The following is a 27,593-nucleotide window of genomic DNA, read 5'->3' as shown; positions in this document are numbered from 1 at the left end:
ACAAGTATGTTATAAAACAAGGTTTATTCTGTAATACTTTATCATAATGAATTGCATCTCTTTGGTAAAAATAAACTTTATAAACAATTTAATAATCAGAGATTAGATACAAAAATTAAACATTTGTTAAGTTGTTTTTAATATGAGCAAAGACTGGCAACTGAGAAGTGGTTCACTTGGACTGGTCATCTACTTACTGGCAATTATAACTCAAACTCAGGGTAATTTTTATGCTACTTTAGAAAAGAGGATAAGGACAGTTTAATAACTCAAATTTCTTGAATCAGAAAGCATTCTTACACTTTCACTTAAAAATAAATAATAGTTACAATGAATTGGCAGTTATACATTTTTATACACTATATAATGGCAACATAATACTTTAAAATTAAGCACTTAGTTTAATAAGAAATGTACAACAATTTTAAAAACAAGTTTTGACAATGGCACTGGCAGTTAGATGCAAAAAATGTGCTTTAAAAAAAATGGCAGGTATAACATTAAAATACTCTACTTTGTCTTTCAATAAATATTTTGACTACATCATTAACATACTAAAGCAAACTTTGTTTAAATCAAAGCTTATATAACATTTCAAACTAACAAAAAACTATAAAATATATGTCAACTAGAAAGCCTCAAAGTTTCTTAATTAAATGCTATGGTCTTCACAAAAGGCTGTTAAGTTACTGTAGTATTTAAGACAATACTCTTCACAGCTTTGTGAAGTATTCACATCTGTTGCTTAAATTGCTGGGAAAGACCTCCTGGTCTACCAAGACACACACATTCCCCCCTTAAAACTTTCTCTAGTTTTGAATTCGTGCTAACATATATTTAACTGATGACCTAGTATGACCCTTTACATAATGCCTCAGAAAGTAGCAAAAGAAAAAATATATATATTCTAAACTTTACTATATACAAAGGAATCTTAGTTAAGAGAAGTCACATTGGTTACAAGGAGGACATGAAAGGCTCAAAGGTGGAAAAAAGGAGGTGATCCACCAATAATTAGCTTCTCCATGTAATACTTTCTTTCTCTGAATTTGAAAAGTAAAATAAAACATGAACTAACTTAGTAATATATTGCACAAATAAATTTCAAAAATACATATTCATGAAACACTGATTCTATTTGGGATGTGAAAGATGAAGATTAACTGTTAAAACTTCTACTAGGGATCTATTATAAACTGGAATTGGTTGTAACAATTTATATTGATGCAAGGTAAATTATATGTTAGTTTAAGTCACAGTTTTAAAATATAAAATCTCTCCAGGATTGCCAAGTTGTTTTTATTATAGTAAAATTTGCTAGTAATATATTCTTAGAAATACAATTTCCAGTCCATAGGACTTGAAATGACCTTCCTTAACTGGGTGATTATTAGCCATATTTTTATCTCAACAAACCTGAGGAATGGGATGTCTATGGAAGTACTAATGGGGGACCATAATTAAAAAGGTTCTTCACCTTAAAAATAACTGCCTTGGTAAATCAGCACATGGAAAGTGATGCACTGAATTCTATATAAGAATTCAATATATAATATCCTATAACTTCTTCCTGTTAGGTTTTAGTGTGAAAGTTTATTGACCTTGCTAGTGATGAATAGAACTTTTAACTTTTAAATTTGTGCGAAGAGTACAATGAAGAGGGAGAGAAAATCAAGTTTAAAGTTATTGTTATTTATATTAAGACAAAAATAACTTTGAAGATCTCTATTTGAACTGGGAAGGACTTTCCCCCTCCTTATCTTATTTTCCTTTACTTCACAAATGCTAATTATCTAATGGACAGGAACCAGACAGAACATTTGTGGTACAGAATTTCAGTTGAACAAGATAAACTGGAACCAGATCATTAAAACACTGTTAATAAGGTCTATCCAGAGGGCCACAGTAAATAGCTTAAAAACGTTTTGTTATTAAAATGATTTTTATAATCTGTGTACTACTTATACCGTGGTAAAAACGATTTTTGGTGTTATAGTCACTGTCTACAGTAAAAGATGTTAACTTGGGTTAGCCATTTTCTGTAGCAGATGTGACATATATGAAGAACAAAAAAATCCAATACCTCATCCTGCACACTTATTCATTATCAACAAATTGAAGGATTACTATTTTTCAACAGCACCGATTCTATTAACGTGGCTATCCAGGTTCAATTACAATTAACATGGGAACAGGACAGATAATATTAATGTTGTTATCCCTGGCTTAAAGTCTTGCCAACTGAAAAAGACGTTTTCATTATGCTTCTCATTTCAGTTTTGCCCAAATAAACTCTACAAGTTAAAAATATTTGTTTGTTTAAAAAAAAATCCAAGAAAATGCTTTATTGTCATAGAAGTAGCTGAAAGTAACAAACCAAAATCGTGAGCTTATGTGTGTATGTATGTATATGTCTGTATGTATATGTATATATGAAATTATCAGAAAATGAAAACAAGGTCATTGTCTATGAAACAGGATGTAGCATGAGATAAGACTGAACTTTTGGAAAGTTGCTTCTGCCGTTGTAAAAAAATATATAGTGAGTAAGTTTAGTTTTATTAGTATCCCTTGTTCCTTTTGAATGATATAGTCACATTATATAAATAATATGAAAAAATGTATCATACAAGCAGATTTGTTCAAATACTGAAAAAGGCCTTGGTCAATACACATTTCGAACAGTAACAAAATCTTTTAGCATGGATTTAATGGCACATAATAGGTATTACACTGCCTCCTCAAAAGGATGTATCATATAAGATTAAATTTTATATGAATTTTGAAATCCACGAAGGCATTTTGTCTCTATAGTTTTGTTAAATCCTTTAACTTAACTGGGTGCACATACAAATTTAATTCATACAAAGTTTGGGCAGAAGTTTTTTCCTAAATATCTACCTTTATTTACGATAACATAAGTAATACGTATTCAAAATGTTTATATTAGATTACACTCCATTCGTACTACAAGATTCTCAGAAGGCAGCACATTTAACAAGCAAATGAAAGATCCTCTTATTGCAGAAGTGTGCCAAAATGGGCGTTAACTTCCTAATACACTCTATGGCTATATCCTTTCATTGGATAGTTTCTCCTCAACAGACAGTTAGTGGCTAAAATTTAAACAATGGTTGCAAAGCACTTTGGGAAAGAACAAATGGCTCCAATAAATGCTATGCAATATCTGGGAAGTTAAAAAATTTGAAAGATAATATTGTAATAGGAATTAGAGTGTTCTTAAATGAAATTACATCACAAAATTGCCTTTTCTAAATCCTAGAATTTTTGCTATACTGCCTATGTATCCAAAAGGAACTTTCTAGACATCTAGGATCTTTTCCAATTTATATTCAACTTTGTTCATGTGTCAACAAAAAATAATTAAAAACAAAAATTAAGACAAAATAAAAAATTGAAATCTCATCCTACTGAATTGCATGTGTCAAGAGAGGAGTATGTGAGAAAGAAAGCAGCAAAATTTTTAGCTGGATCAGCAACTATAATTAATTACATATTAGAAGAGAAAATGAAAAAAATATGTTACAGAGTTGCCAATTCTTACATTTGGACACAATAGAATAAAAGATTTTCCCTACAACTTTAAGACAGAGGCTGGGGATTTTTTTTACATAATATTTCCAAATCTTATCACACTTATCACAGAAATTATGCTTTTAGGACTTCACATCATATTTATGATTACGCATGATCCTAACAGCAATTATTTAATAAAAATTTAAAAAACAATAATGTTTAGAAATAAACAGGTAATTAGCACCCCTCCCTCACCCTAAAACAAAAGAAGTCCATTATGGCTTTGATATCCCTTGTAAAGAATTAAGTAGAAGAGTATTGCCACATTTAAAAATAATTTCACACTAATAAGTATTTCTATTTTTTCCGCTGCTTTTGATTTTGTGTCTTTGCAGTACTTATTAGGGAACCTAGACATGTACGAATTCCAGCAAGGTGGAGCAGAGATCCAGCTGCCTCTTTGAGCTCCTCATCAATTTCTTGACATGACTGTTTTCGCATCTTTTTGTCTGGCTGCCCTTTTTCAGAGGTATCTGCACAAGCCTGTGATGCATAGCCACTGTCTCCAAGAGGATCATCTTCATAATCAACGTCTGTATCTTCTTCACTGTGAAATCCTTCACTGCCATCACTTCCTACATGGCTACTCTTTGGGATAAATTCATATACCTCATCCACAGAAGACAGGGAAGACACACTAGACCTGGATGCACAACGCTGTGCTGTCATGCTACTTGCACTGTAATTGTGGTCTTCTTTTGGATCAATGCTGGTGGCTAAAGAATCACTCTCGTGTAATCGCATAGCACTGGAATGATTAAATGCATTGCTATAACTCCTTTTTTTTTGCACTGCTGTTTTAAGAGGAAGAGGCTTCTTACCTGTGGAAAATAAAGTTTCCATCAATAAATCAAATGCATTTGATTGCAGAAACAGGCCATTTAAAAACTACTATATCACTCCTGAATAAGTGCTTTAGATTGGTAATGTTTTGTGGATTTTTAAATTTTATGCAGACCATATCATCCTGTAGGTATTAATGTGAAACATTTTTAAACCACTTAATGGTATGTCTTGACCTTTCCATGGACAATATAATTACTTTGAGCTGCTTGCACAGAATGCCTCAATATCAATGTACCACTGGTTAGCTAACCATTTACTTATTGGTGTTTAGGTTGTTGCCAGTTTTCCACTATTACAAATAATACTGCAACGAAAATCCATCCACATGCCTTTTCTTACACATATGCAATATTTTTCTAGGAGAGATAACAAGAAATACAATTAATAAGTAAAAGAATACACACATTTTAAGTTTTAATTGGTATTTCCAAACTGCCTTCCAAAATGGTTGTACCAATTTATATTCTACAGTGTATGACAATACCCACTTCCTATACTTAACCCCTAATATTATCAATCATTTTAATTTTTCATAATCTCATGGACAAAAAGATAGTATCTCAATATTGTTTCATTTTGCATCTCACTGATTTCTAGAGAAGCTGCATCTTTTCAAACGTGTGTTGTCCATCTATATATTTCCTCCTCTGAGGCCCACCTATTCATATATTTTGCTGACTTTTCTGTTGAACTGTTTCCTTATTTCTTACTTATAAAACCTTTTTTATATACACATGTATACTCAATATTATTCCTTTGTCTGTTATATAAAGTGAAGAAGTATGTTGTCCCAGTGTTATGCTTAAAGATATCTGCTGTTGTCAGAACTCTAAAATTTTGATGTTTAATTAAATTTACACAGCTTTTATGGATTTTGCATTTTGCATCTCATCTCAAAAAAGGCTTTTTCCATTTCAAGGTTATAAACATACTTTTCTATGTTTTCTTATTCATAGCTTTCATTTTTACTTTTAAATCTTCAAGCTTAATTTCTAAGTATGCTATTTATTTCTTCATTTCTTGGTCAATGTAACAAGATCTATCACAGCATTAACCTCGATCTCTCAATTTCTCACATAAATTAAAAGAAATACAATAAAACAGAAACTAAGTTATTCAGATGAAAACACAATCTAGTTAGAAAGAAGTAATTTTGCCTGTAACACTGAAATATTTTGCATTCTAAATGACATTTGAGGGACTTCCCTGGTGGTCCAGTGGTTAAGACTCCGTGCTCCCAATGCAGGGGGCCCGGGTTCTATCTCTGGTCAGGGAACTAGATCCCACATGCCGCAACTAAAAGACGCCGCATGCCACAACTAAAGAGCCCACACGCTGCAACTAAAAGAGCCTGCATGCCACAGTGAAGATCCCGTGTGCCGCAACTAAGACCTGGAGCAGCCAAATAAATAAATATTAAAAAAAAAAAATGACATTTGAAAGGCACTCACAAAAAATGTATTTTAAAAAGAAAAGCATGATTGCTTACATTCCAAAATTCCTTGTTCTATAGAAGTATTTAAAAGCATCATTGCAGTGGCAGCGTCAATATCAGATTCTGAAAAAGGAAAAGAGTGATAATATCCATGTTCTTTATAAAAGAGAGTCTATTATAAAGGAGAATTAAGAGGTACTAGAGATAATGAAAGTTCTCTTCTTTAATTATTCACAATGAAAATAAGAACCTGACCTGCATTTCAATAAGGATTGCCCTTAAACAGATTAAATTAGCCAAGAAAACACAAAAATATTAATACTGTCTTTAGTCATAATTATATACAAGCCTACAAGTACTACAGATTTATATAATACTCAAGAGCTCAAACATAATTATGGATATTCCGTAAGAAAAATGGGTTTTAAAAGGCTGGTAAAATCAGCAGGTTCTATTCCAGAGGTCATTATGCTCTCATACCTACTTCTGTACTAAAAGTTCACCCCTCTCCATCTTGGCCATCTCTGTTAGTCTGAATAATCGTGATTGAATAAAAGTAAAATGGTATAATCTAAAATGTGAAGGAAAAGTTAGAAAATGTTTATAAATTTTAGATTATAAAGAATAAGTTTAAAACAAGACTGACATAAAACCCCCCATTTCTATCGCAAGGCTGGAAAATTTTTATTACCCCAAAGTTTTGCATTTTACTTGTAATATCTAATTATAGAGTTATTTTTGATAATAAATCCATGAGGATAGTGACTTGCTTTCTCCTCATCTTGACCATAAACTCTGTGAAGGCAGGAAATGTTTTTGACCTTAATAAACAGGCTTAAGTAAATCAGAAGACTGTTGCTATGAAGGAGCACATAATACTATACTCTTTCCCCTTGAATAAAATGTGATCTCATGAATCAGAGTCTCTAGATGAATGTCTTTCCAATTAGACTGTCAGCTTCCTTAAGATAGGAATCATGTCTTATTCTCTTTATGTTCCATAATGCCTGGAACAAATAGTGGTTCCTTGATAAATATGTAAAGAATGTATTACATCTTTGCCCTCCCTCCTTTCCTTAGATTAAGCTGATTATCACCAAATTACAGAGTCCTTGGCATGTTCTAAGTATTAACTTAGAAAATGGGCAAAGATGGGTCTCTAAGAACAACAGAGGTGGGATTTAAACCTGTGCACTCTACCTCCAGAACCCAGGCCTTCAATTTGTACTCTATCATCATCCCTTAATACTTACTAAGCATCTATAATTAGAGTAGGAAATTTTGTAGAAAATTACCGAGTATACTGGAAATTCTCTATTCTGTTATTCATTCAATAGAGTGTCCTGTTATGAGGCTGACATCATTCCAGGCTGTGAGAATATAGCAGAAAACAAAACAGGAAAATCCCTAACCTCTCAGAACACAAAGAAATACAGTATATCAGAGTGAAAAACACTAGGGAGAAGAATTAAGGCGGAAGGGAGACAGAGAATGTGGGGAAAGGTGGTTGCAATTTTAAGTAGAGGTTAGGGGAGGCCTCAAGGAGAGGTAACAGTTGAGCAAAAACCTCAGGGAGGTGAGAGAATGAAACCATGAAGACATCCAAAGGAAAAGCACTTCAGGCAGAAAAAAACAGCAAGTTAAAAAGAATTTGAATCAGTGATTCCCACATGCCCCAGCCACAGAGGCTAGCAAAACAAAGACCTCTCCAATTCCTATCTTTCAAAATGAGACCTGACTACAATATGATAGAGTTCAGTATTCTAACATGTCTTTGAAGAAAAAAAGGTACAGCTATAGCCCATATTGTATCTCTGTGTGAACTGGAAAAAAAAAAAACAACTCGCCTCCAGGTGAATGTTTCCCTATACCAAGGCACACAGCTTGGGGACTGGAGTGTGGGCTGATTTCAAAGCCCATTCACCGCCTCAGCCAGGTGTCCTTGTGCAGGGCACAACTTGCATGGCATTATACTAACAGAGAGACTCCTGCTCCATGAAATAATTAAATATTTACCTTGTTTCCAACTTTATTTAAAAAAAAAAGGGAGTGGTAGTGAGGGAGAGAATCTAATACTGAAATGCATTATAATGAGGAAACAATTTCAGGAAATTTATTAATCTTATAAATGAAGCACCTATAAAACATTCTTAATTTCTGAAATACAATACCTAAAACAAAAGAAAATCGACTAAGAGACTTATCCTGACAAAATAAGAAAGCTGCATGAATACCATTTCCTTTCTTAAAATAATAACAAAATTAGGTACTGTTTCTATAACAGTAGAATGATAGGAAAAGTATTCCTTAAATACCCTTATTTCTTGTAGGAATTTGTTACAGGCAAATTAATTTGAATTTTCCCACATGAAATTACTTCTTTGCAAAAGGATTTTATCTACATCTGATCTGTTTGGTTTAGAACATTTGCTAAGTATGCTTCCCACAATGCCTTGCCAATTAACTAAAAAAAAGTTTAACTTCAGTGTTAAAATAAGCACCAGAGAAATGATCGCAGACACTCGGTAATCAAGAACACCTGATTATCAGTGATTTGTCTCGGTCATCAAGAACACCTGATTATCAATATAATCTTGAACTTCTTGGAACAAAAACTGTCTGTGTAGATTTTACAAACAATTTTTATTTATAGTACCAAATCAGTTTTGGTATTAAAATTAAACTTAAGACTTATCTGTTTATTGTCACAACTGAACACACTTCATAATGCTTTTTTCATTAGTAAGTACTTCATGCTGTTTTAAAGATGGTGCTGTGGTTTTAATAAACATACTATTAGCTATATTATTTAACATATTCAGTTCATGAAGAATGAAAATTTGGTTCTTTTATAAAGTCTTTTGTATATATTTTCTCTGACACTATTTAGTTTAATGCTATAATTCACTTCCAGTTTACAGTCATTTGTCATTAGAGCCATGAGAGCCATCAAAACAGTGAGTTAAACAATAACAACAACAACAACTTAGTTAAAAGCCATATTATTTCCCTTTTTATCCTTCATAGTTCTGACTGGAGTTCAAAATATGCTACTGATTTAATAACTGGTTCAAATAAATCTCTGTAATAAGTGTTAATTTATGCCTCCTGGTTTATTTTTCTTAGCCTTGATGCTAAGAAATTATTAACAATAATTGAGAAAAAAATTTAAAAGACATCAGTCTTAACTATGTGAAAGTGAGGGTTATAATAAGACAAATAAGTTTCTATCATCTGATTCTCAGTCCATTTGCTTAAGGAATGATATGAGAACCAGAGGCAGAATTTAAATGGTTGTAAGCTAAGTAATAACAATAATAGGATTTACTGCCTTTATCAAAACCAATATACACATTTACAGAGCATCCAAACAGAGAAGCTGTTTCTTGTGATTCTTTAAAGAAGTAGGAGAGCGATTTCAAAAAATTACTAAGACTTTAGCTGCTTGGACCACCAGTTTACTTTCATTTCAATTAAGATAAAAATTATGCTAATTTGTAACCTTAAATTTGAACTTAGATATGCACTTAGCCCCTAACTTCATCATTAACTGTCTAAGTTTCATATTTCCTTGTAGTATGTTAGTGCTTAAGTATAAATACTAAAATTTACTAACTAGAATATAGCTCCATTTTTGTCTTCTTTGTTCACTGACATATCCTTGGTGCCTAGAACAGTGCCTAGCACACAACTGCCCTCGATAAATATTTTTAAACAGATGAATTTACTCCAAACCCACACCAAATATTGACAAAAACAGGTTTTGTTTTGCTATCTCAGTATGAGATCCCTGTGCCTCCTGCTGCCCGCTATACAATACTGTAAAATAGCTATTGGCAAGATGAGCAAAAAAGATTAGACTTTAAAAAAGATGATTCTGTGAAGTGACAGATGAATCTTATATTGGATTCTAATACTGGAGCCAACAATGAAACTTCAGTGATCTTTACAAAACACAAAACTGACAATGTCATCTCATTCTTTAAAGACCTTCAGCAGTTCCTCCAACGCCTCATATCTGGTAGGAGTGCAGGCTCTGAAATCAGAGTTCCTTCTATACCATTTACTAGTTGTGTGACTTTGAGAAAGTTACTTAATCTCTCCAAAGTTCAGTTTCCTTATTTGTAAGAGAGGGTAACAATACCTCAAAGAGTTGCTGTAATGCGTGCGAAACACCACAGTCAGGAACTCAATGGGAACTAATGTTATAGTTATAGGAAGAAGTTCAAACTCATTATGCTAAATAAGCTCTTCTTGATTTGGCTAATGCCTGCTTAAACTTCTTCATTTGCCTTGCTCACACTAAACGATCACATCTACAGCTACTGGACCGAGGCTACCTGGTCCTCTTCTGTGCTCTTAGGTTTCAGCCATACTTAACCGACCCAGCAACTGTCCTCCACCAAACCTCTACCCAAAAATATCCTCCCAACTTCTGAGGCCCAGAGCTCAAGCATCACAGTTTCTTCTCTAAGAGGCCTTTCCTGACCCACCTCTAAGCTTAATTTGCCACCCACTCCTTTTCTCCCAATGTACTCTGCATAATTCTAGTCAACCTTCTTCAATTAAACTGTATGTTTTCTGAGAGTAGGGCCTGGGTCTCTTTCATCTCTGCATATCCCAAAGCACCCAGTTCAATGCTTGGCACAATGGAGGAATTCAACAAGTACTTGTAGAATAAACAGTTGAATGTTGATTAATCGATTTATCGTTGTATTTTTCAAACTTTACCCTAGAAATAATATCAAGAGTTATGAAAAAGCAAATTTCCTCAGAAGTCTATGAATATGTGCTAGAGCAACCTGATTTAATTATAAATTCTCTTAAGTTTTTGTGTGGTATTACGTTTTCCTGTTAAAACTCATGAGAATTGTGTATTCTATTTCAGGACAGACTTGCATTGGTTGACAGAATGCCAACCACCCTCCCCACCAAGTTAATTACTAGAAGGGGAATAGGCCTAAGACTCACAATGATAGAGATGGAGGGAAGTAAGGTGTTAGCAGTCATGGAGAGATGTAAACTCACATTAGATGAAGGAGAAGTACCTATGCTCTAGTTGTGGAAGCTGCTCCCCAAAGAAGAAGAATTTGGATGGAATAGAACAAGAGCAAGAAGAAATTCTAAATAAACCCCAGAATTCAAAAGAGAAAATGTTCTCAAAATGCGTATATGAACTAAGCTTAAAAGACTAAGGGTCAGAACTCACTGAGGTAATAAAAAGATAAAGGAAGTTTCAGCAATACCTAAATGTAAAGAGAGCACATTTACTCATGCAGGTAACAGGAAAATGGATACTTGCCTTATGTTAAGTTACAACATATCTGAAGCAGACTCCCAATCCGCTTAACTTCTTTGCAGAGTCCTCTTAAGCTTTTTCACACTCTTTCCCTCCCTTATTTTTACAGACCACCATCATATTGTTTCCTAGGCTTGGCTTAGTGTAGTTCTAAAGAGCCTAAATATCTCTGATACACAGAAAGGCTTTTAGTCTGGGAATTTCTATTTTTAAAGGTCATAGAAACATCTGTAGGCTCCAAAGCAACAATGCTAGGAAAACTTATGTTAATATATCACTAACCTGTAATACTATGAGTAGGGGGAGGAAACTGCAATTTCAGAATTTTGACCTACTTTTTAAAAGTCTACAAAATTCCAGAAGTTAACTTATTGCTTTCTTCCTAAATTATAGTTCTTTACACTTAACCTATAAAAGAAATATGTAAAACCATCCCTAACTCAAAGGCCGTACAAAAACAGGTGGCAGGCCAGATTTAGCCCATGGGACATAGTTTGTCAACCTCTATTCTAGTCTGACAGACTTAAAAAGATAATTCTCTATTGCGGGCATTACTAAGAAATATTTCCCTATTTTCAAGGAAAAGTATACATAAAAGGAAATGAAAACAGGGATATAAAACAGTATACACAGTATAATTAATCCCAGTGGAGAAAAAGTGTGTGTGGGAGGTGGGGGGTGTATGTTCATGCACGCAAACATATCTACTCATGTGAAAGGCATAAAAAGGACCAAAGCAATTGTATTAAAATGTGAACAGCAGAGGTGCAAGATAGATAGGGGTAGGGGATTAAGAGGTACAAACTACTATGCATAAAAGAAATAAGCTTTAAGGATATATTGTACAACACAGGGAATAGAGTCAATATTTTATAATAACTATCAATGGAGTATAACCTTAAAAAATTGTGAATCACTATGTTGTACACCTGAAACATATAATATCAAGTATACCATCAAGTATACCCCAATTAAAAAGCTAACAGCAGAATAAAAGGTACGTTTTAGTTTCTTTTTTATAAATGTTTTTATTTTCCAAAATTTCTACAATGAACATTTAATACTTTTATAATTAAAAAATAATTAAACAAAAATTCTGATTTTTGATCTGAGTTTTTATGATTTAAAATACTGATCTTTCACATACCTTTGAGAGTTCGCACCTGGTTCTGCTTGAGTACAGAGCTTAAGTAGTGAGGTGATAAAGAACCACTGAAAAATAAAGAGATAAGACAAGCATACTTATAAAAGATCTTTATTTCACATTTTATAGAACTTAGTTACAAATACAACTAATTTGCACAATAAAAAACACAAAACTATTTTTACCTTGTTTTCTTTGCTAATACTATTCAGTTTAGGAAGAGTCTGCCAAAGCAGAAAGAGCATAAGATCCAAGTTTAAATCACAACTATCTGGGTGTTCTTAGGCAAAATAATTAATCTTTTAGTTTCTTCATCTGTAAAACAGGAATAATTAAACCTCCCACGTAGGGTTGCTGTGATAATTAAATAAGAATAATGAATTTAAAATGCCTGGAACAATAGACAATACATAATAGTTACTGTTTGATTTTGTATTGGATGCCTAAGTTTGATATGATATTAATACAGGTGTTACTATAAAAATAAAGTGTTTATCAAAACAATGTTTAAGGAAGACTGTATGGTGATGACAAAAAACAGATAAATTCCTGATTTAATCAATAAATATCGGTATCAAATTAAACTTTCTATATTCATGAAAAGAGACCCGTAGTTTTTTTTTTAGTTCCAAAAATGAAGATATTTTTGGGACAAACTATTTCTCTTCTTTGGAATTTGTGATAGTATTTTTAAAAAATCTGTTTTGCTAACCAAATTAAAAGTCTATTTCTTAGTCACAGTTTTACATACTCTATAGATCATTCTCTTCCTCAGACTTACCAATTATGACATGAAAGGGCTACACAAAGTCGTGTCAGATGGAACTGTCATTTTGCCAAACAATGATAAAGAGAAAATGTTTCTAAAAATATTAAGGTAATGTTTTAAGGTCAAAGATTATAATCTTTATGCTGTTGTTTTATCTACCTGTTTTTAAACCACAAAATCAACTTTATTTAACATATAAACATATGATAAAGTTCAAAATATAAACATGAAAATGCATCATATCAAAGGCACAGGAAAGTGTATTTTTGATGGTATACAAAAAAGAGTGCCAATTCTCCCATTTAATTTTTAATAAAAAATAACATTGCTAAATAAAACATGAAAGGACCATCAGCAGAACTTACCATTAGTTTCTAAACTATTATTTTTTTTAACTAGGACATCTCATAAGCACCAACATTAAAGAAGGTATCAACTCCCAAACAATGAGAATATAAACTCTGATAACGTCTTTTCTAGGTTTCATTTCATAAGGATAAACCAGTTCTTGTTACAATGATCCTTCTAATCTACTAATATGGTAAATAAGCTTAAACCTCAATGAGTATATAAGTATATATATTGCTGACATTTCAACTTAGTCTTACTAATTTTTTTAACTGTATCTCAGCTATAACCACTCCTCTAAAAGTCATCTAATAATACTTAAAGAAATTAAACACATGAAATGTTGATAACTGTTGCAAATGGGAGTTCACTCTTTCTCCCTACTTTTGTGTATGTTTCAAAATTTCCATGTATTATTTTATTAAAAAGCTTAAAAAACTTTTTATAGACTACCCTTAAAAGTATCTTGACAAAATCTGTCATTTTTAACTCAAATGAATATACGTAATAGAATTAAAAAAAAAGATTCTGAAGGTTTCTTTAAGAAAAGGAAACAATCAGATTTAAGGACATCATATTTTCAGATTTAACTTAAAATTGGAAAGCTATAAGATCAATTTATTGATCACTGAGTTAGAAAACAAAAGCCAAGGAAAATCATAATTATATTTACTAGCAGAAACAAAACAAATAAAAAACTCCAAAGCATTATTTTACTTGACAACATTTAAAAATTTGAGACTTGAACATAATTTTCAAATATTAAACATATTGTGAAGGAAAAAGACTTAAAATAGAAAAAGAAATATAAATATGTATATAAAAATGCTGCAATGACAAATTTAATCACCTTATTTAAAAATTTTTAAATATACTTTTACTTTCCCATGTCTTCAGGTCAGCATTAGCACTGCAGACAATTTAAATGATTTAACCTTTACAAAAAGGTTTCAGGTTATACCTGAAATCATATTATCACTGTGTAGAGTTTAGTTAGAATATTGTTAACTACATTTTCCAGAATTTATGTTCTCACTTATCCAACATCCTGTTTCCTAATAAGTTAGACTATAAGTAAAAATGCCTTACGCTAATGTCTTATCCATAAATCTCTATATAATTAAAAACAAAAAAAACTACAACTCTAAGTTTCTCCATCTCATATAATGAAATCTTATATATCACCACTGACATTTACATGTCAGATCCTGTACCTTTGTGGTGATGCAGGAGGGGTGTAAAATGTTGATCTTGAGGGAAAAGGTTGCTTCTTCAGTGCTTGCATAAGGTTGGGTTTATATTCTGGATCAACACACCATAAGGAACCTTTTCCATTAACCTAGAATAAAATATATAAGAATTAGTAACCTGGAACTTAAGACACACAAAATCAGTGTCTGAATGTTTTTAGTAAATGTGTGTGGGGAAAAAACCCCAATAGTACCTTTTGAATACAATGCAAAAGTTGAAGTAAATTTGCTAGGAATGGACTATGTGACTAAAAGTCCCAGAGGCAGACTGCCGGGGTTCCTATCCCCTGCCCTGCCATTGACCCGCTGTGTAATTTTAGGAAGGTTAACTAACCTCTATTTCTCTGGGCCATTATTCCCTTATTTGTAAGGTATGGATAATAACAGTACCTACCTCATAGGCTTGTTCTATGGATTACATTATGCATAAAGTACTCTGCACACTGCATGGCACATAGGGCCACAGGACTGCACAACTCTAGGACATGGCATTCACATCACATTCTGTGAGAATGTTACACCACCAAGCTGTGCAGAGAACAGCATGAAGGGCTGTACAAGGTGGCCCTCCACATGCTAAGATGTCAACAAATGTTACCCCTTATCATTACTGTTAAAGAAAAAACAAAAAGAAAAAATTAGGTAGTGTTATTCTCCCAAAAGTGCTAAACAATATATTAGGTGATGCATATAAAAATAACTTTATTTTTTATGGCATTAACACTAGTGTTTAGTTTCCCATTTAAACTGTTTAAATTCGAGGCAAACAATTTAATGAAAAGATGGCAAAAGTCTCAAAGAGTAGTTAAGTCAAAAACTGAGGCATGGAAAAGACTCCTGTAAAAGATACAAAAGAGGAAGAAGTATCAACTCTTCCCTCAAGATGGTTAAGTTACAACATTCGAGGAACTTCTGGATAATATGGTAATGGGCACACAAGCCCAGATTTCATGGAAATAGTCATTAGAATCTAAAAATAATACAATTTGTATGATTTCTGGAAAGTAGAGAAAATATAACAGAAGTGCCCGCTAAATTGCAAATGGGAGGTGCCTGAAAGACTGGCTTGCCCGCTCCACAATTCCCCTAATATGAAGGAACAGCTTACCAGGAAGGTAAGTGGACAACATACCTGAAGAATCTCACGAAAATGATCTAATGTGCAAGGGGAAAGGCCAGGCTATGAGATAATTCCTTCAAATAGGTTTGAAAAATGCTGAGTATTTTACCTCTTTCCTTCTTAGAAGGTTACATTACATATTAGCAGATTAAGGGTCCTAAACAGTCCTGCTTTAATTAAACCTGTTTTAAGAAGTTTCCCAAAGTTATTTGACACAGAACCTCTTTCTCCCAGGAAACATCTGAGGAAGCTAGTGTTCTGTGGAACACCTATGAAAAACACTGATGTAATTAAAGAATTCTTGGAGAGTATACTTTCCAAATATTAACAGAAAAAACTAAACACTGATTAGACCACGAAGAAAAATAAATTCCCCTTTAAAGATCACTGTAGCGCAAAAAGAAAAAAAAATATCCCAACAACAAAATTCTCTGACCACTTGGAAATTTATAAACACTCTTGTAAAAAGATAGCCAAACTACAATTACAGATTATCTAGTAAATAAAAGGTATAAGAAACACAGTTATATAAAAACTAAGTGGGTGTGGTCAAATGCCACACACACTAGTAGAGCTAGTCAAACTAAATAACTGAAGGGCTTCAGGAGCTGTAAGATCACCTGCAAACTCTTCCTTCAGGATGTATCTTTCCTACTTCTTTAGCTGAACATCCATCCCTACCTACACATCCTGAACAGTCTGACTAGATGCACATCCCTACAAATGTACCACATCTACCTACAGCTTACATACAAAACCCTATAGCCATGCAGAGGAGGTCCAACTGCAAATTCATCCCACACTGCCCCAGAGCTAAACACTACTTGTACAGAAGTTAAGAGTACAAGCCTTGGAGGAAGAATACCTATTTTGGAATCCTGGCTCTGTCACTTAACAGCTGTGTAACCTTTAGAAAAACGTCTATGTTCTCTGTGTATTAGTATGCTCAAAATATATATAAAACAGTACCTACCAGACACAAAAGCACTCAAACATTGGCTACTACTGTTATATTTTATGTTCATTTTCTTTGTAGTTTTAAAAATTGTTCGTTTCTTCCAGTCTAATAGCATGCAAATTTGTTTTTCTGTTTCTATTCTGCTAGTTATTGAGACTAAATTTTAATAAATATTTTTGAAGATATTTAATCTTTTGAAGATACAAATGTCAAAAAATAAATATAAGGTATAACCTGACCCCCTCCCACCATGATGTACAAAGCTTCCTCAGAACTAACTCACAAGATTAGTGGGATTCAAACTGTTACTAATTTTTGTTTTTATATTACACCTTTTCTATTTCAAAAACCTTTTCTTAAAATTTGAATTACACTTCACAACATTAACAATTATATAGACAACAATAAAACTGACCTGTGTCCTATTCCCCTGCTCCTTTTTGCTTGTATAAAATCCTACATGATATAAGCTATTATCATTGCTGAAGATTTAATGTGATAAATTCCAGGGTGCTTCCATTTCCTGAACTCTTTTTCAAGGTAACATTAGTCTATTACTGAGGCTTTTTTATCTCTAAATATCATGTCGTAACTATTATAGCAGAATGGCATAATGAAAGAATACTGTTTCACACGTTTTCAAACTGAGGTGCTAATCATTGCTTATTGATTGGCTACTTCATAGTGGACAAATCACTTCATCTCTTAGAGTCTGTCCTCTCATATTTTATCCGTAAAATTAAAAAAACAGGCCACTTCACTGAGTTGTGATGAGAGTCAAATAAGGTAATTTATATGTAAGCGACATAGAGCTGCAAACTAAGTGAATACTAAGAGATTATACTGAAATTGGCATGTATCAATAGTAAGTTTATATGGCTTAATAACAATATATTCCTACTCCTTCTCTTTTAAGAGATGAGGGAGTTTTTAAAAACATCAACAATAAGAACAAAAATCAATTAATTCTGAAGAGACAAAAGTTAGAAAAAAAAGAGATGAATTAAATTGATAAAGGAAAAATGTTTTTGTCTGAGGAAAAGTATGGTAATTGAGTATAAGGCAGTTTTTAACATCCTAGCTACTTAAACATATTGGAAAAGAAAAACCATGGGTGTCAAATCACACTGTAATATAGTAAGAAACATACCATACTATCAGGTGAAACTTTTTCTGGCCTACAGCAGCAAGATATCACATGAAGTACACTAAACAAGTATTTGAAATTTTAATTTTTTTCCAAAGGAAGTCAAATTTTACAAATGTAGTTTTGCATTAAGTGATGGAACATCTTAAATTAGATATATTTTCAGTCGCTTGGCCTAAGTGGTAAATGTGTTTTGAAGACTGGGAAATAAAACTTTAAAATGTTAGCACCCACAACATCCTTTGCCCCAAAACCACTTCAGTTTCATATAGAAAAGATATGCATGATTATTTTTCATATATTGACTAAGACAATTATTTTAATAATTCTAACCATGTTCTATCTTGGTATTCCTGAGATTATACTCCTAGAAGCTGTTTAGTTCAAATCTACTTTTAAAATTCTCTTGTGAGAGAACTGCAAATTATTTTGATCTTAGAAGAATTGCTATTTCTTTGAAACAGCAAATTGGAAGAACTGGTACTGAAAACTTGTAGTTCAGGGCAGTTAAGTGTCTTGAGTAAGTTCTCCAAATAACAGTCTGGTTTATGTTACCATGGCAGCACTTCCGTTCACTGGGTCTGTTCACAAACTATCAGTAACAAGATGAAAGTATATATTTGCTAATCTATGTTTTAGAATCTAGAGCAAAAAACTTATTTGTAATCTAAGTCTCACTTAAAAACTTTGCCTCTTTATTAAGTTGTGCTTAGATGATGGAACACAAGTAATAAAGAGTTTTAGCAGTTAAGTATTGTTTTAAAATAAATTTGCCTATTACAAGACACATTTTTTGTGCAGTGGAAACAGGAAATGTGCATTCTCTCATGTACTATTTTGCATTTTGGAACTCTAAGGCTTCTGGACTTATTTGGTAAAGAACCACAGAAGCTTTTGAAGAAATGAGGAATATATTAAGAATTGAACTTTAAAAAGATTTATCTTAATGGAAGTTGTAAAGAAAAGTGGGAGAAGAAACAATGTTCCCTATTCCTGAAATGTTTTTATGTACCTGCCCTGTACATTTTAATAGTTTCCCTCCTTGACTACCTTTTTCAGTGGTTTTTAGAACCACTAAATTTAAAAGGGCGTTCATAACTCTTGCTTATAGTATGAACTTTTATGGTGGCTTGCATGACTTCCTTTCTTGGGATTTAGCTATTGAAGCAAATCACGACTACGAAAACGTACAGACTAAAATTGTACTAAACCAGGCAAAACTTCTAATTTCATGTTTCCCAGTTAAAATCTCCATTAACTGTTTTAGTTTGGCTTTTACAAAAAATTAGAAAAGCAGATTTAAGACTTCAGTGTTAACATTTGAAACATAAAAACAAATCAAAACAAAAAAACACCATGTCTAGCTTTTGTAATTTTAAAATTCTGAGACAGATAAATGCCAAGCCAAGATTTTTAGACCCATCTTTTGAGAGTGGTAACTATGGTATGGATGAGGGTAGGAAACTAATCAACAGCTATACCAGCTGGCTGGGTATCAATATCAATTTGCAGTTTGACCTGGACCTTTGTCAATCTTGTCTTCTTTTTTGAGATTACCATCTCTAGATAACAGCTTTCATCAGAAAAGTGCTTTCAAGGTTGCCAAATTCAGTTCCAGCATCTAATGGAAGTAAGTATAGCTTGCTTGCCTTTTGCTGATTGGAAGAGAAATACTGTCATTTTGAGGCATTGATTCAAGAAGTATTTTATAAATTAAAAAAAAAAAGAATTCACAAGCATTCCCAATCCCACTTGAATGTATCACTTTCTGTCCAAATTTCAGACATTTAAGTAAAGTGATCCATTGATTTTTGTGAAGACCATCACCTACCAGTTCCTTCCCTCCCACCCCGACTTGTGGCAATAGCTGGCTAATTTTTGTGCCAATGTATTACAATTTCTGTATTTATTCTCATATTCTTTATTAGCTCATAAGATAATTTCTTTCTCTTTATCACACTCTCCCTGAAATCTGGACTGTATGTTTTCCCATTCACTAGCTTTCACTTCCTTAATTGCTTTCTTTCTCTAAAGATTCAAAAATGCTCAGGTTAATTATATAAATAATGCATACAATTAAAAATTAGGGATAAGAACAAATCCCTTTTGATCACTAACACAAATTATACCACACTAGACATATTGTTCTAGAACTTTACCACAATGAATATTCTTATATATTGAATGCATCTCTTTGTGTGCAAGTATGAGTTTTACTTAAGGGGAGAAATCAGAATCTGATCCACTAGATCAAAGGATACGCACGTTTCTAATTCTAATAACTACTGCCAAGTTGCCCTCATGAATGGTCATACTAATTTACACTCCTATTAATGGTGAGAAACTATTGATATTGATTTATTTCCCCATATACTCAACTAATAAAACATTAAAAAATTTTGCAATCTAATGGGTAAAAACTGGTTTTTTGTTCTTTTCATTTGTATGTCCCTGATTGCTAGAGAGGATGAACATCTCTGCATATGTTTATGGCCATGTGTATTTCCTTCCTCTGTGAACCCCCTGTTCATATTCTTGTCAATTTTCCTATCAGGTTTTCTTTTTCTTATTGGATTGTATGTGTTCCTTACATACAGAGGTGTGCTGCTGACTGTAAACATCGCCTATCCACTTTGCATTTAATGACATAATGTTGGTAGCTCGAAAGTGGCCACAATAGAAATAACCACTGTTCATATATTTTTAGTTCTAATGTTTTGGGTGCTACTTGTCTCAATCACTTCTTAGCTAATCATTTTCAAGTGTGTTTTTTTTTTTTGCAGCATCTGACACTGTTGCTCATTCACACTTAAACTGACTCTCCCTGGCTTCCACTATACCATACTTTTCCTAGACTCTTCTACTGAAAATCAATGGTGAGGGCTTTAAACTTAGAGCTTTAATACCATAACATCACTACCATTCCTGTATCATATTTCTAAATATCTAGTAGACAGTTCCCCTTTTACATCCCATCATAAGCATAAACATAATAGGTCTAAAACTAGAAAAGAATTAAGGATACAGTTCAAAAAATAAAATCTAGTAATGCACGGTAGAAAGGATAAATCCAAAATTTCCAATGCTTTCAGTCATCTGAAAGGGAAGTTTGACTGGGGCGAGGGGATCTGCTTCCAAAATGGCTCACTCATATGGCTATTGGAAGGAGGCCTCATTTCCATGCCACAGGGGCCTCTCCACAGGGCTATTTAAGTGTCTGTATGATATAGCAGCTGACTTCCCACAGAGCTAACCAGCCAAGAATCCAAGATGGAAACCATAATGTCTTTTATAACCTGGACTCAAAAGGCACACTCCATCGTTTCCACAATATCCTCTTGGTTACACGAGTCAGCCCTATGCAGTATTGGAGGGGACTCCACAAGGGCACGAATACCGGAAGGTGGGGCTCATTTGGGGGCCATCTTGGAGGTTGGCTATAACAGAGACTGATCCTTTGAAATTGCTAAGGCTTTGTTTAATGGCCTAACCACATAGTTGGCCTTCATAAATATTCCATGTGTAGTAAAGAATGTGTTACACAGCAATTTATTACATAGCAATAGATAACTAATAAGCTCCTAAGTTAGTTATAAGATGATGATGTGTCCAAATGTCTTGCTACCCAGGGTGTGTCCATGGATTAGAGGCATCAGGATCACCTGGGAGCCTGTTAGAAATGAAAAAGCCTCAATCCCCATCCTAGATTTGCTGAAGCAGAATCAGTATTTTAACAAGATTCCCAGATGATCAATAGGTACATTCAAGTTTGAACAGCACTGTCCTATAAAATCCTTCAGTTACTAAAAAATATAAGTACTTGTCCTTTTAACTTTTATTCCAAATAAGAATAGGAGATTTCTGCTACCACTTGGGGTATAGAAAGCCATAAAAGAACATCATTCCCAGCCTAACAAGAAAAAAACAGGACTTCCCTGGTGGTGCAGTGGTTAAGAATCCGCCTGCCAATGCAGGGGACACGGGTTCGAGCCTGGACCAGGAAGATCCCCATGCTGCGGAGCAACTAAGCCCGTGTGCCACAACTACTGAGCCTGTGCTCTAGAGTCCGCGAGCCACAGCTACTGAGCCGGTGTGCCACAACTACTGAAGTCCTCACGCCTAGAGCCCGTGCTCCACAACAAGAGAAGCCACCGCAATGAGAAGCCTGCGCACTGCAACAAAGAGTAGCCCCCGCCTGCCGCAACTAGAGAAAGACTGTGTGTAGCAACGAAGACCCAACACAGCCAAAAATAAATTTTAAAAAAATTAATTTCTTTTTAAAAAAATTAAAAAACAAAATAGCCTACATAACCATAATTTTTTATGAGCCTATTTGAGATCTAAGGCTGCAAGACAACAGAAATAATTGAATTTTGAAGTATGACAGGTCCTGTGAGGAGAGACGAAACATATGAACAGTTTCACATTTGGTAGAGCATGGAAGAAGTGGCAGTCACAATAAAAGGCAAGAAAAAAAAATACTCAAAACTGTAGGCAGGCAGGAGACCTAAGGAAGAAACCCTTGGAGACGGAGATAGATGTGCAGAACCTACCACGGTCTGAGGCTGGAGCAAATATCAGGCAAAGCCCATTCATGCTCCAGGCCCTGAATGAGCATAAGGTGAGATCAGATGTCACTGTGGCAGAGGCACAAAACCTGCCTAAACCCTGGACAAAGCTCCATAAGAAGCAAAAGCAGTCTGCCACTGAGAAACAGGCAAAATACACTCCTCACCCCAGTCCCCGGGAAAGGATGGCTGCTGTTGGGAGAAAAGTACAAAACCCAGCTATCCTCACATTTCACTGACACTAGGCAATGTATTCAATACTACATGCCATTAGAAGGGCAGGAAATCTGTTGATGCCCAAATCCTTCAAAGATACAAAGCAGAGATCTGCTGCTGCTGGGAAATGGTCTCTCACTTGTACCTAGAACTTCCCACTGATATTAGGCAACATCTACTCACCATGATGGGAATGAGCAAGAAATTGGCCTGAGCGCTGGAACAGTGCTGTCCAGTAGGAATTTATACAATGACAGAAATATCCTATTTTGTGCTATCCAATATGCCAACCACTAGCCATATGTAGGTGACTGGCTACTGATGAGTGCAGCTCTAGACTCCACTCTGAGTAAACGGGAGAGACTGTCCGCTCGTGGAGGAGACAAGGAAAGTCCCACTCTTGAGGCACAGGCGTACAGAGTCTGCTTAAGACTAAAACTGGAGCAGAAGAACTGAGAAACCCACCCTGTTCACACTAAGAACTTTGCACCAAGTAACAAGCAAGAGCAATCTATTGCTAAGGAAGGGGCAAGAGTACAGAAATATTCAACCCCTCTCACCTCTAAATGTATCACAAACTGAAAGATGGAGTTGGAGCAGAAATGCTGAGAAAAATCACCTGACATTCCAGGCCGCACACTAAGTACAAAGTATCAACAGTCCATCTCTGTAGGAATGTGAAGACTATGGTACACTGAAGGTAACTATGACAACCACAAAACCCAAACCCAGCTCAAGTATTTACTAGATTGACCAATACCTGTTCATACTAACAACGTGACAGAAGTAGAGGAATATCTATTTCTGGATAGAAATATTATTTACCTCAGTCTCTACCATTCTTTAACAAGCAATGGCTGCCACTTAATCCAAAATTATGCAACACACAAAAGCAGGAGATAAAACAATCAACAAAATCAGACCCAGAGATGGACCAGATATTGAAGTTATCAGACAGACACTATAACTATGATTAATATGCTTAAAGATCTAGTGGGAAATTTTAACAAAAAGATGGTGACTATTTTTTAAAAGGCAAATGAAAATACTTAAAAAATATGAAGACAACTTTATCAGGCTAATCAGCAGAATGAACACAATAGAGGAAAGAATAAAACTACAGAAAGATCGGGAGATTGGGATTGACAAATATACACTAATATGTATAAAATAGATAACTAATAACCTGCTGTATAAAAAATAAATAAAATAAAATTCAAATATTCAAAATACCCACACAAACTATAGAAAGATCAATAGAAATTATCCAAACTGAAACAAAGAAAGAAAAGAGTAGGAAGAGGGACAAGCAACTAAGAGGTGAGACAATAGAAAATGGTCTAATATATTTTTAATTGGAGCCTAGAAGTAGGTGGTGAACCACAAGAAATATTTGAAGAGATAATGAGGAAAAAAATTTCTAAGTTTAATGAATGACAACAAACCACAGATCCAAGAACCTCTGAAAAACCAATGCAGAATAAAAATAAAGAAAAACACACCTAGGCACATCATAGTCAAACTGCTAAAAAGTAGTGATAAAGAGAAAAATCTTGAAGACAGATAGTAAGAAAAAGAAATTACAAACAGAACAACAAAGATAAGAATCGTAACAGACCTATCTTCAGAAACTATGCAAGCCAAAAGAGAGTAATGTCTTTAAAGTACTTAAAAAAAAAACCTGTCAACCTAGAATTCCATACCCATCCTCCACAAAAAGGTTAAAAAAATATTTCATTGCTAGTAGACCCAAACTATAAGAAATGTTAAATCAACTTCTTGGGAAAAAGGAATTGATCCAGATAGGGCATCAGGATTAGTCAACTTTTTCTGTAAAAGGCCAGATAATAAGTGAATTAAAATTATTTGAAGGTAGAATGTGATAAATTAAAAATATATACTGAAAACTGTATAGCAACGAGTTTAAAAAAAAGAGTAGCTAGTAAGCCAATAGAAGAGATAAAATTGAATCATAAAAAAATACTCAATTGACAAAAAGGCAGGAAAAGTGGAGAAAAGGAAAAAGGAACAGATACAGCAAATAGAAAAAAAATAATGTAATGACAGATTTAAATCCAACCGTATCAATTACATTAATGTAAATGATCCACACTCCAATTATAAGGCAGAGATGGTCACGTTGAATAAATAAGAATAATAAATAAATATAGTGACAAGAACATTACAGAAACTAAGAATAGAAAGTTAGAACATTAAAAAAACTAATTATAACTGAATCACTTTGCTGTACACCCGAAACTAACACAACATTGCAAATGAACTATACTTCAATTTTTAAAAGTTTAAAAAAAAAGAGAATAATAAATAAACCCTAATTTATGTACCTATAGTAGACTGAAAATAATTCTGCTAGGTTTATATCAATACTGAAGAAATTTTAAAACTTCTCAAATGAAAGCAAATGGTGAATATAATTAACCTCAAGCTGAAGTAATCTGATTGACTATTTTTTGTCTTCCTTTGATTTCCTCATATGTTAAGATCTCCATGTTAATTCTCCCCCACCTCCCTAAATATAGCAATGTTCATAAACACTGACCTTGCCATGGCTTCTTTCCACTTTCTGAAAACATTTATTCAGGGACAGATTATGTCGAACAGAATTCTTCCAGCCTGTTGGTGCGGTTGCAAAATATGGGAAGCGGTTCAGTATCCAGCTATAAATTTCTTTCACAGGCAAACATTTATTTGGAGAGTGTTCAATAGCCATATAAATGAGAAGACTAAAGGAGTATGGGGGTTTTGAAGTTGCTGATTTTTTTTCTGGGTTCTGATAGCACGACGGTCCCAAGGATGGCACATCATCTCCCTCTATGTCATACAATGGACTAACAATTGGAAGACCCTCACTTCCAAAGCTGAAGTTTGTTAGGAGATTAGTACTTTCGTGAAGCCAGTTCAAGTTTGTGAGTTCATCATCTGCTGACTCACTGTTCACTAGAGTGGCCTTTGGCCTGGCAGCATCAACAGCTTCAGGCAAGCTTCCCATTTTGTAAATCTGGCTTAATCCTGCAACCTTTTCAGCTCCTGGAGTTTCAGCTCTCTTTTCTGGAGTCATTCCAATTATTGGACCCATTTACTCTTACAGTTCTGCAACAAAAGAAACAATTATCAATCAATGTAATACTTAAGATTCGTAAACTCATGGAAGAAGGAAATACATATTTAAACATCCCCAAATCAGAGAAATTTTGCAATCAATATCCCACACAATATTTAAGCACAATATTTGTATAACAAAGATGCTAAAGGTTACTATACAAGGAACAGAACTTATTTCATGTTATTTGAAATGACTGCAAATAAAATGCAGCACTATAGCACAATATGTACAGGTGATATTAACAAAATTAAATAATGGATTTTGAATACTTATTAAAGTCCCTAGGCCATAGTAACTGCCTAATAAGTAATGTTTGCTGTTACTAGAAATGAACAGATTGTTTCTTTGAATTATAAAACTCTATAATCTATTCATCTTATGGATCTATGACTTCACTGTAATTAACAGTCATACATATGGCTCAATACAAACAATAACCAAATTTAAAATAAAGCTCAAATAATAATTCCAAATAAACCCTTTCCTCAAATCTGAAATACTTACTATAAATAATTTCTAATATTTTTATAGTATATCATACTAAAAATATAACATTCCTTAATCACTAAATTCATTACTAGCAAAATTATATTTACTGTAAATTTATTATTTATTTGTAAATTCCAGTATTTTTAACTCTTCCTTCTATATTATCTCATCAAGTACTCACAGTGACAGGTTGACATTCTCTTAGTAAAGTCTGAACCGTCATTGTATTTTCAAGGGGAGAAAAAAAGCTGTTTCTAAACTATCCTTTTTTATTTCCATTTTCTCAATGACTTTTGTTTTGCTTTTGAAATGTACTTCAATTCAAAATCTTATTATGGGAGAATAACTGACCAAAAAGGAAAGTGACAGAACTAATGTGCCATTTAATTCATTTTCAATGGTTCCTCAAGGTACCTCATTTCCTCCATTTCCGAATTCTGTGAAAAGCCCTCTATATCTTCTATTATTCTATTCAAACTTCTTATGCTTACATAAGTGAAATAACAGAAGTGCCCCCAGGATTTTATTTTATTTAAAACATAGCTGGCAGGTTACTCTAAGAATTTTGAAAACTGGTCAATTTTGGATGCAGAACAGTCTGTCTGGATTCTGTTAGCTATTAGATGTAGTCTCAGAACACACAATTATCAATAGCATCCATCAGTTAATATTTTGGGAGTAAGCCATTGTACTAAATACTACATACTGTATCTCAATTAACTATCAATTAAACCCTATAAAGTAGGCACTACTATTAACCCAATAGTCTCTTGCTTGGGAAAGTGATGCAGAGAGGTTAAGCATCCTGTTTGAGACTGCCTGGTTGGTAACTGGAAGCACCAGAACTTAAGCCCAGTCAGACTAACCTCAGAGACAAAACTCTAGCCACTATATTATCCTGGTAACAGTATATGTATACATATCACCTATGAATACCAATGACCCAATCCTATCCATTTAAAATCTTTTCACTGTTCTCTCCCTATCCAGTTCCTATCTCTCTCACCTATACCTATAACTTGACATGCTAAGACACTGTGAAAAGGAAAAGTTCAAATTACAATAAATTTGGTTTCTAATCAATTAAGAAAACCACACATAAACATATGCACATGTGCACATATGTGTACACAACATATTTCAGAGATGATATTCTGTCCTATGTAACTGACCAACTTATTCATTTATTCCATCATAGTCTCTCTGCCCATAGAGAATTTTTTAAATGTAGTGGATGAGAATTCATTGGTTAAAGAAAGTCTTGCTTCCTTTAAACAACAAAA

At 33.7% G+C, this 27,593-nt stretch overlaps 1 protein-coding gene across 3 annotated transcripts in view; it reads right to left on the bottom strand.

The window, feature by feature from the left end:
• Positions 1-382: 382 nt before the first annotated feature.
• Positions 383-27,593, bottom strand: part of FOXN2 (forkhead box N2) — a 55,937-nt gene continuing 28,726 nt past the window's right edge. For 2 of the 3 annotated variants that reach the window (XM_068564709.1, XM_068564710.1), the window contains exons 2-6: positions 25,258-25,808; positions 14,653-14,777; positions 12,325-12,389; positions 5,933-6,001; positions 384-4,418 (exon numbers count right to left, since the gene is read on the bottom strand). In XM_068564709.1, the coding sequence (XP_068420810.1) occupies positions 3,895-4,418; positions 5,933-6,001; positions 12,325-12,389; positions 14,653-14,777; positions 25,258-25,794 (1,320 nt within the window). In that variant the 5' untranslated portion in view covers positions 25,795-25,808 and the 3' untranslated portion in view covers positions 384-3,894. Of the gene's footprint in view, positions 4,419-5,932; positions 6,002-12,324; positions 12,390-14,652; positions 14,778-25,257; positions 25,809-27,593 lie in introns of all 3 variants that reach the window. The other variant, XM_068564711.1, reaches the window with a different exon arrangement.

This window comes from Eschrichtius robustus, chromosome 15 (assembly GCF_028021215.1).
Source record: "Eschrichtius robustus isolate mEscRob2 chromosome 15, mEscRob2.pri, whole genome shotgun sequence".
NCBI lineage: Eukaryota > Metazoa > Chordata > Mammalia > Artiodactyla > Eschrichtiidae > Eschrichtius > Eschrichtius robustus.
This window is presented reverse-complemented; position numbering and strand designations above follow the sequence as displayed.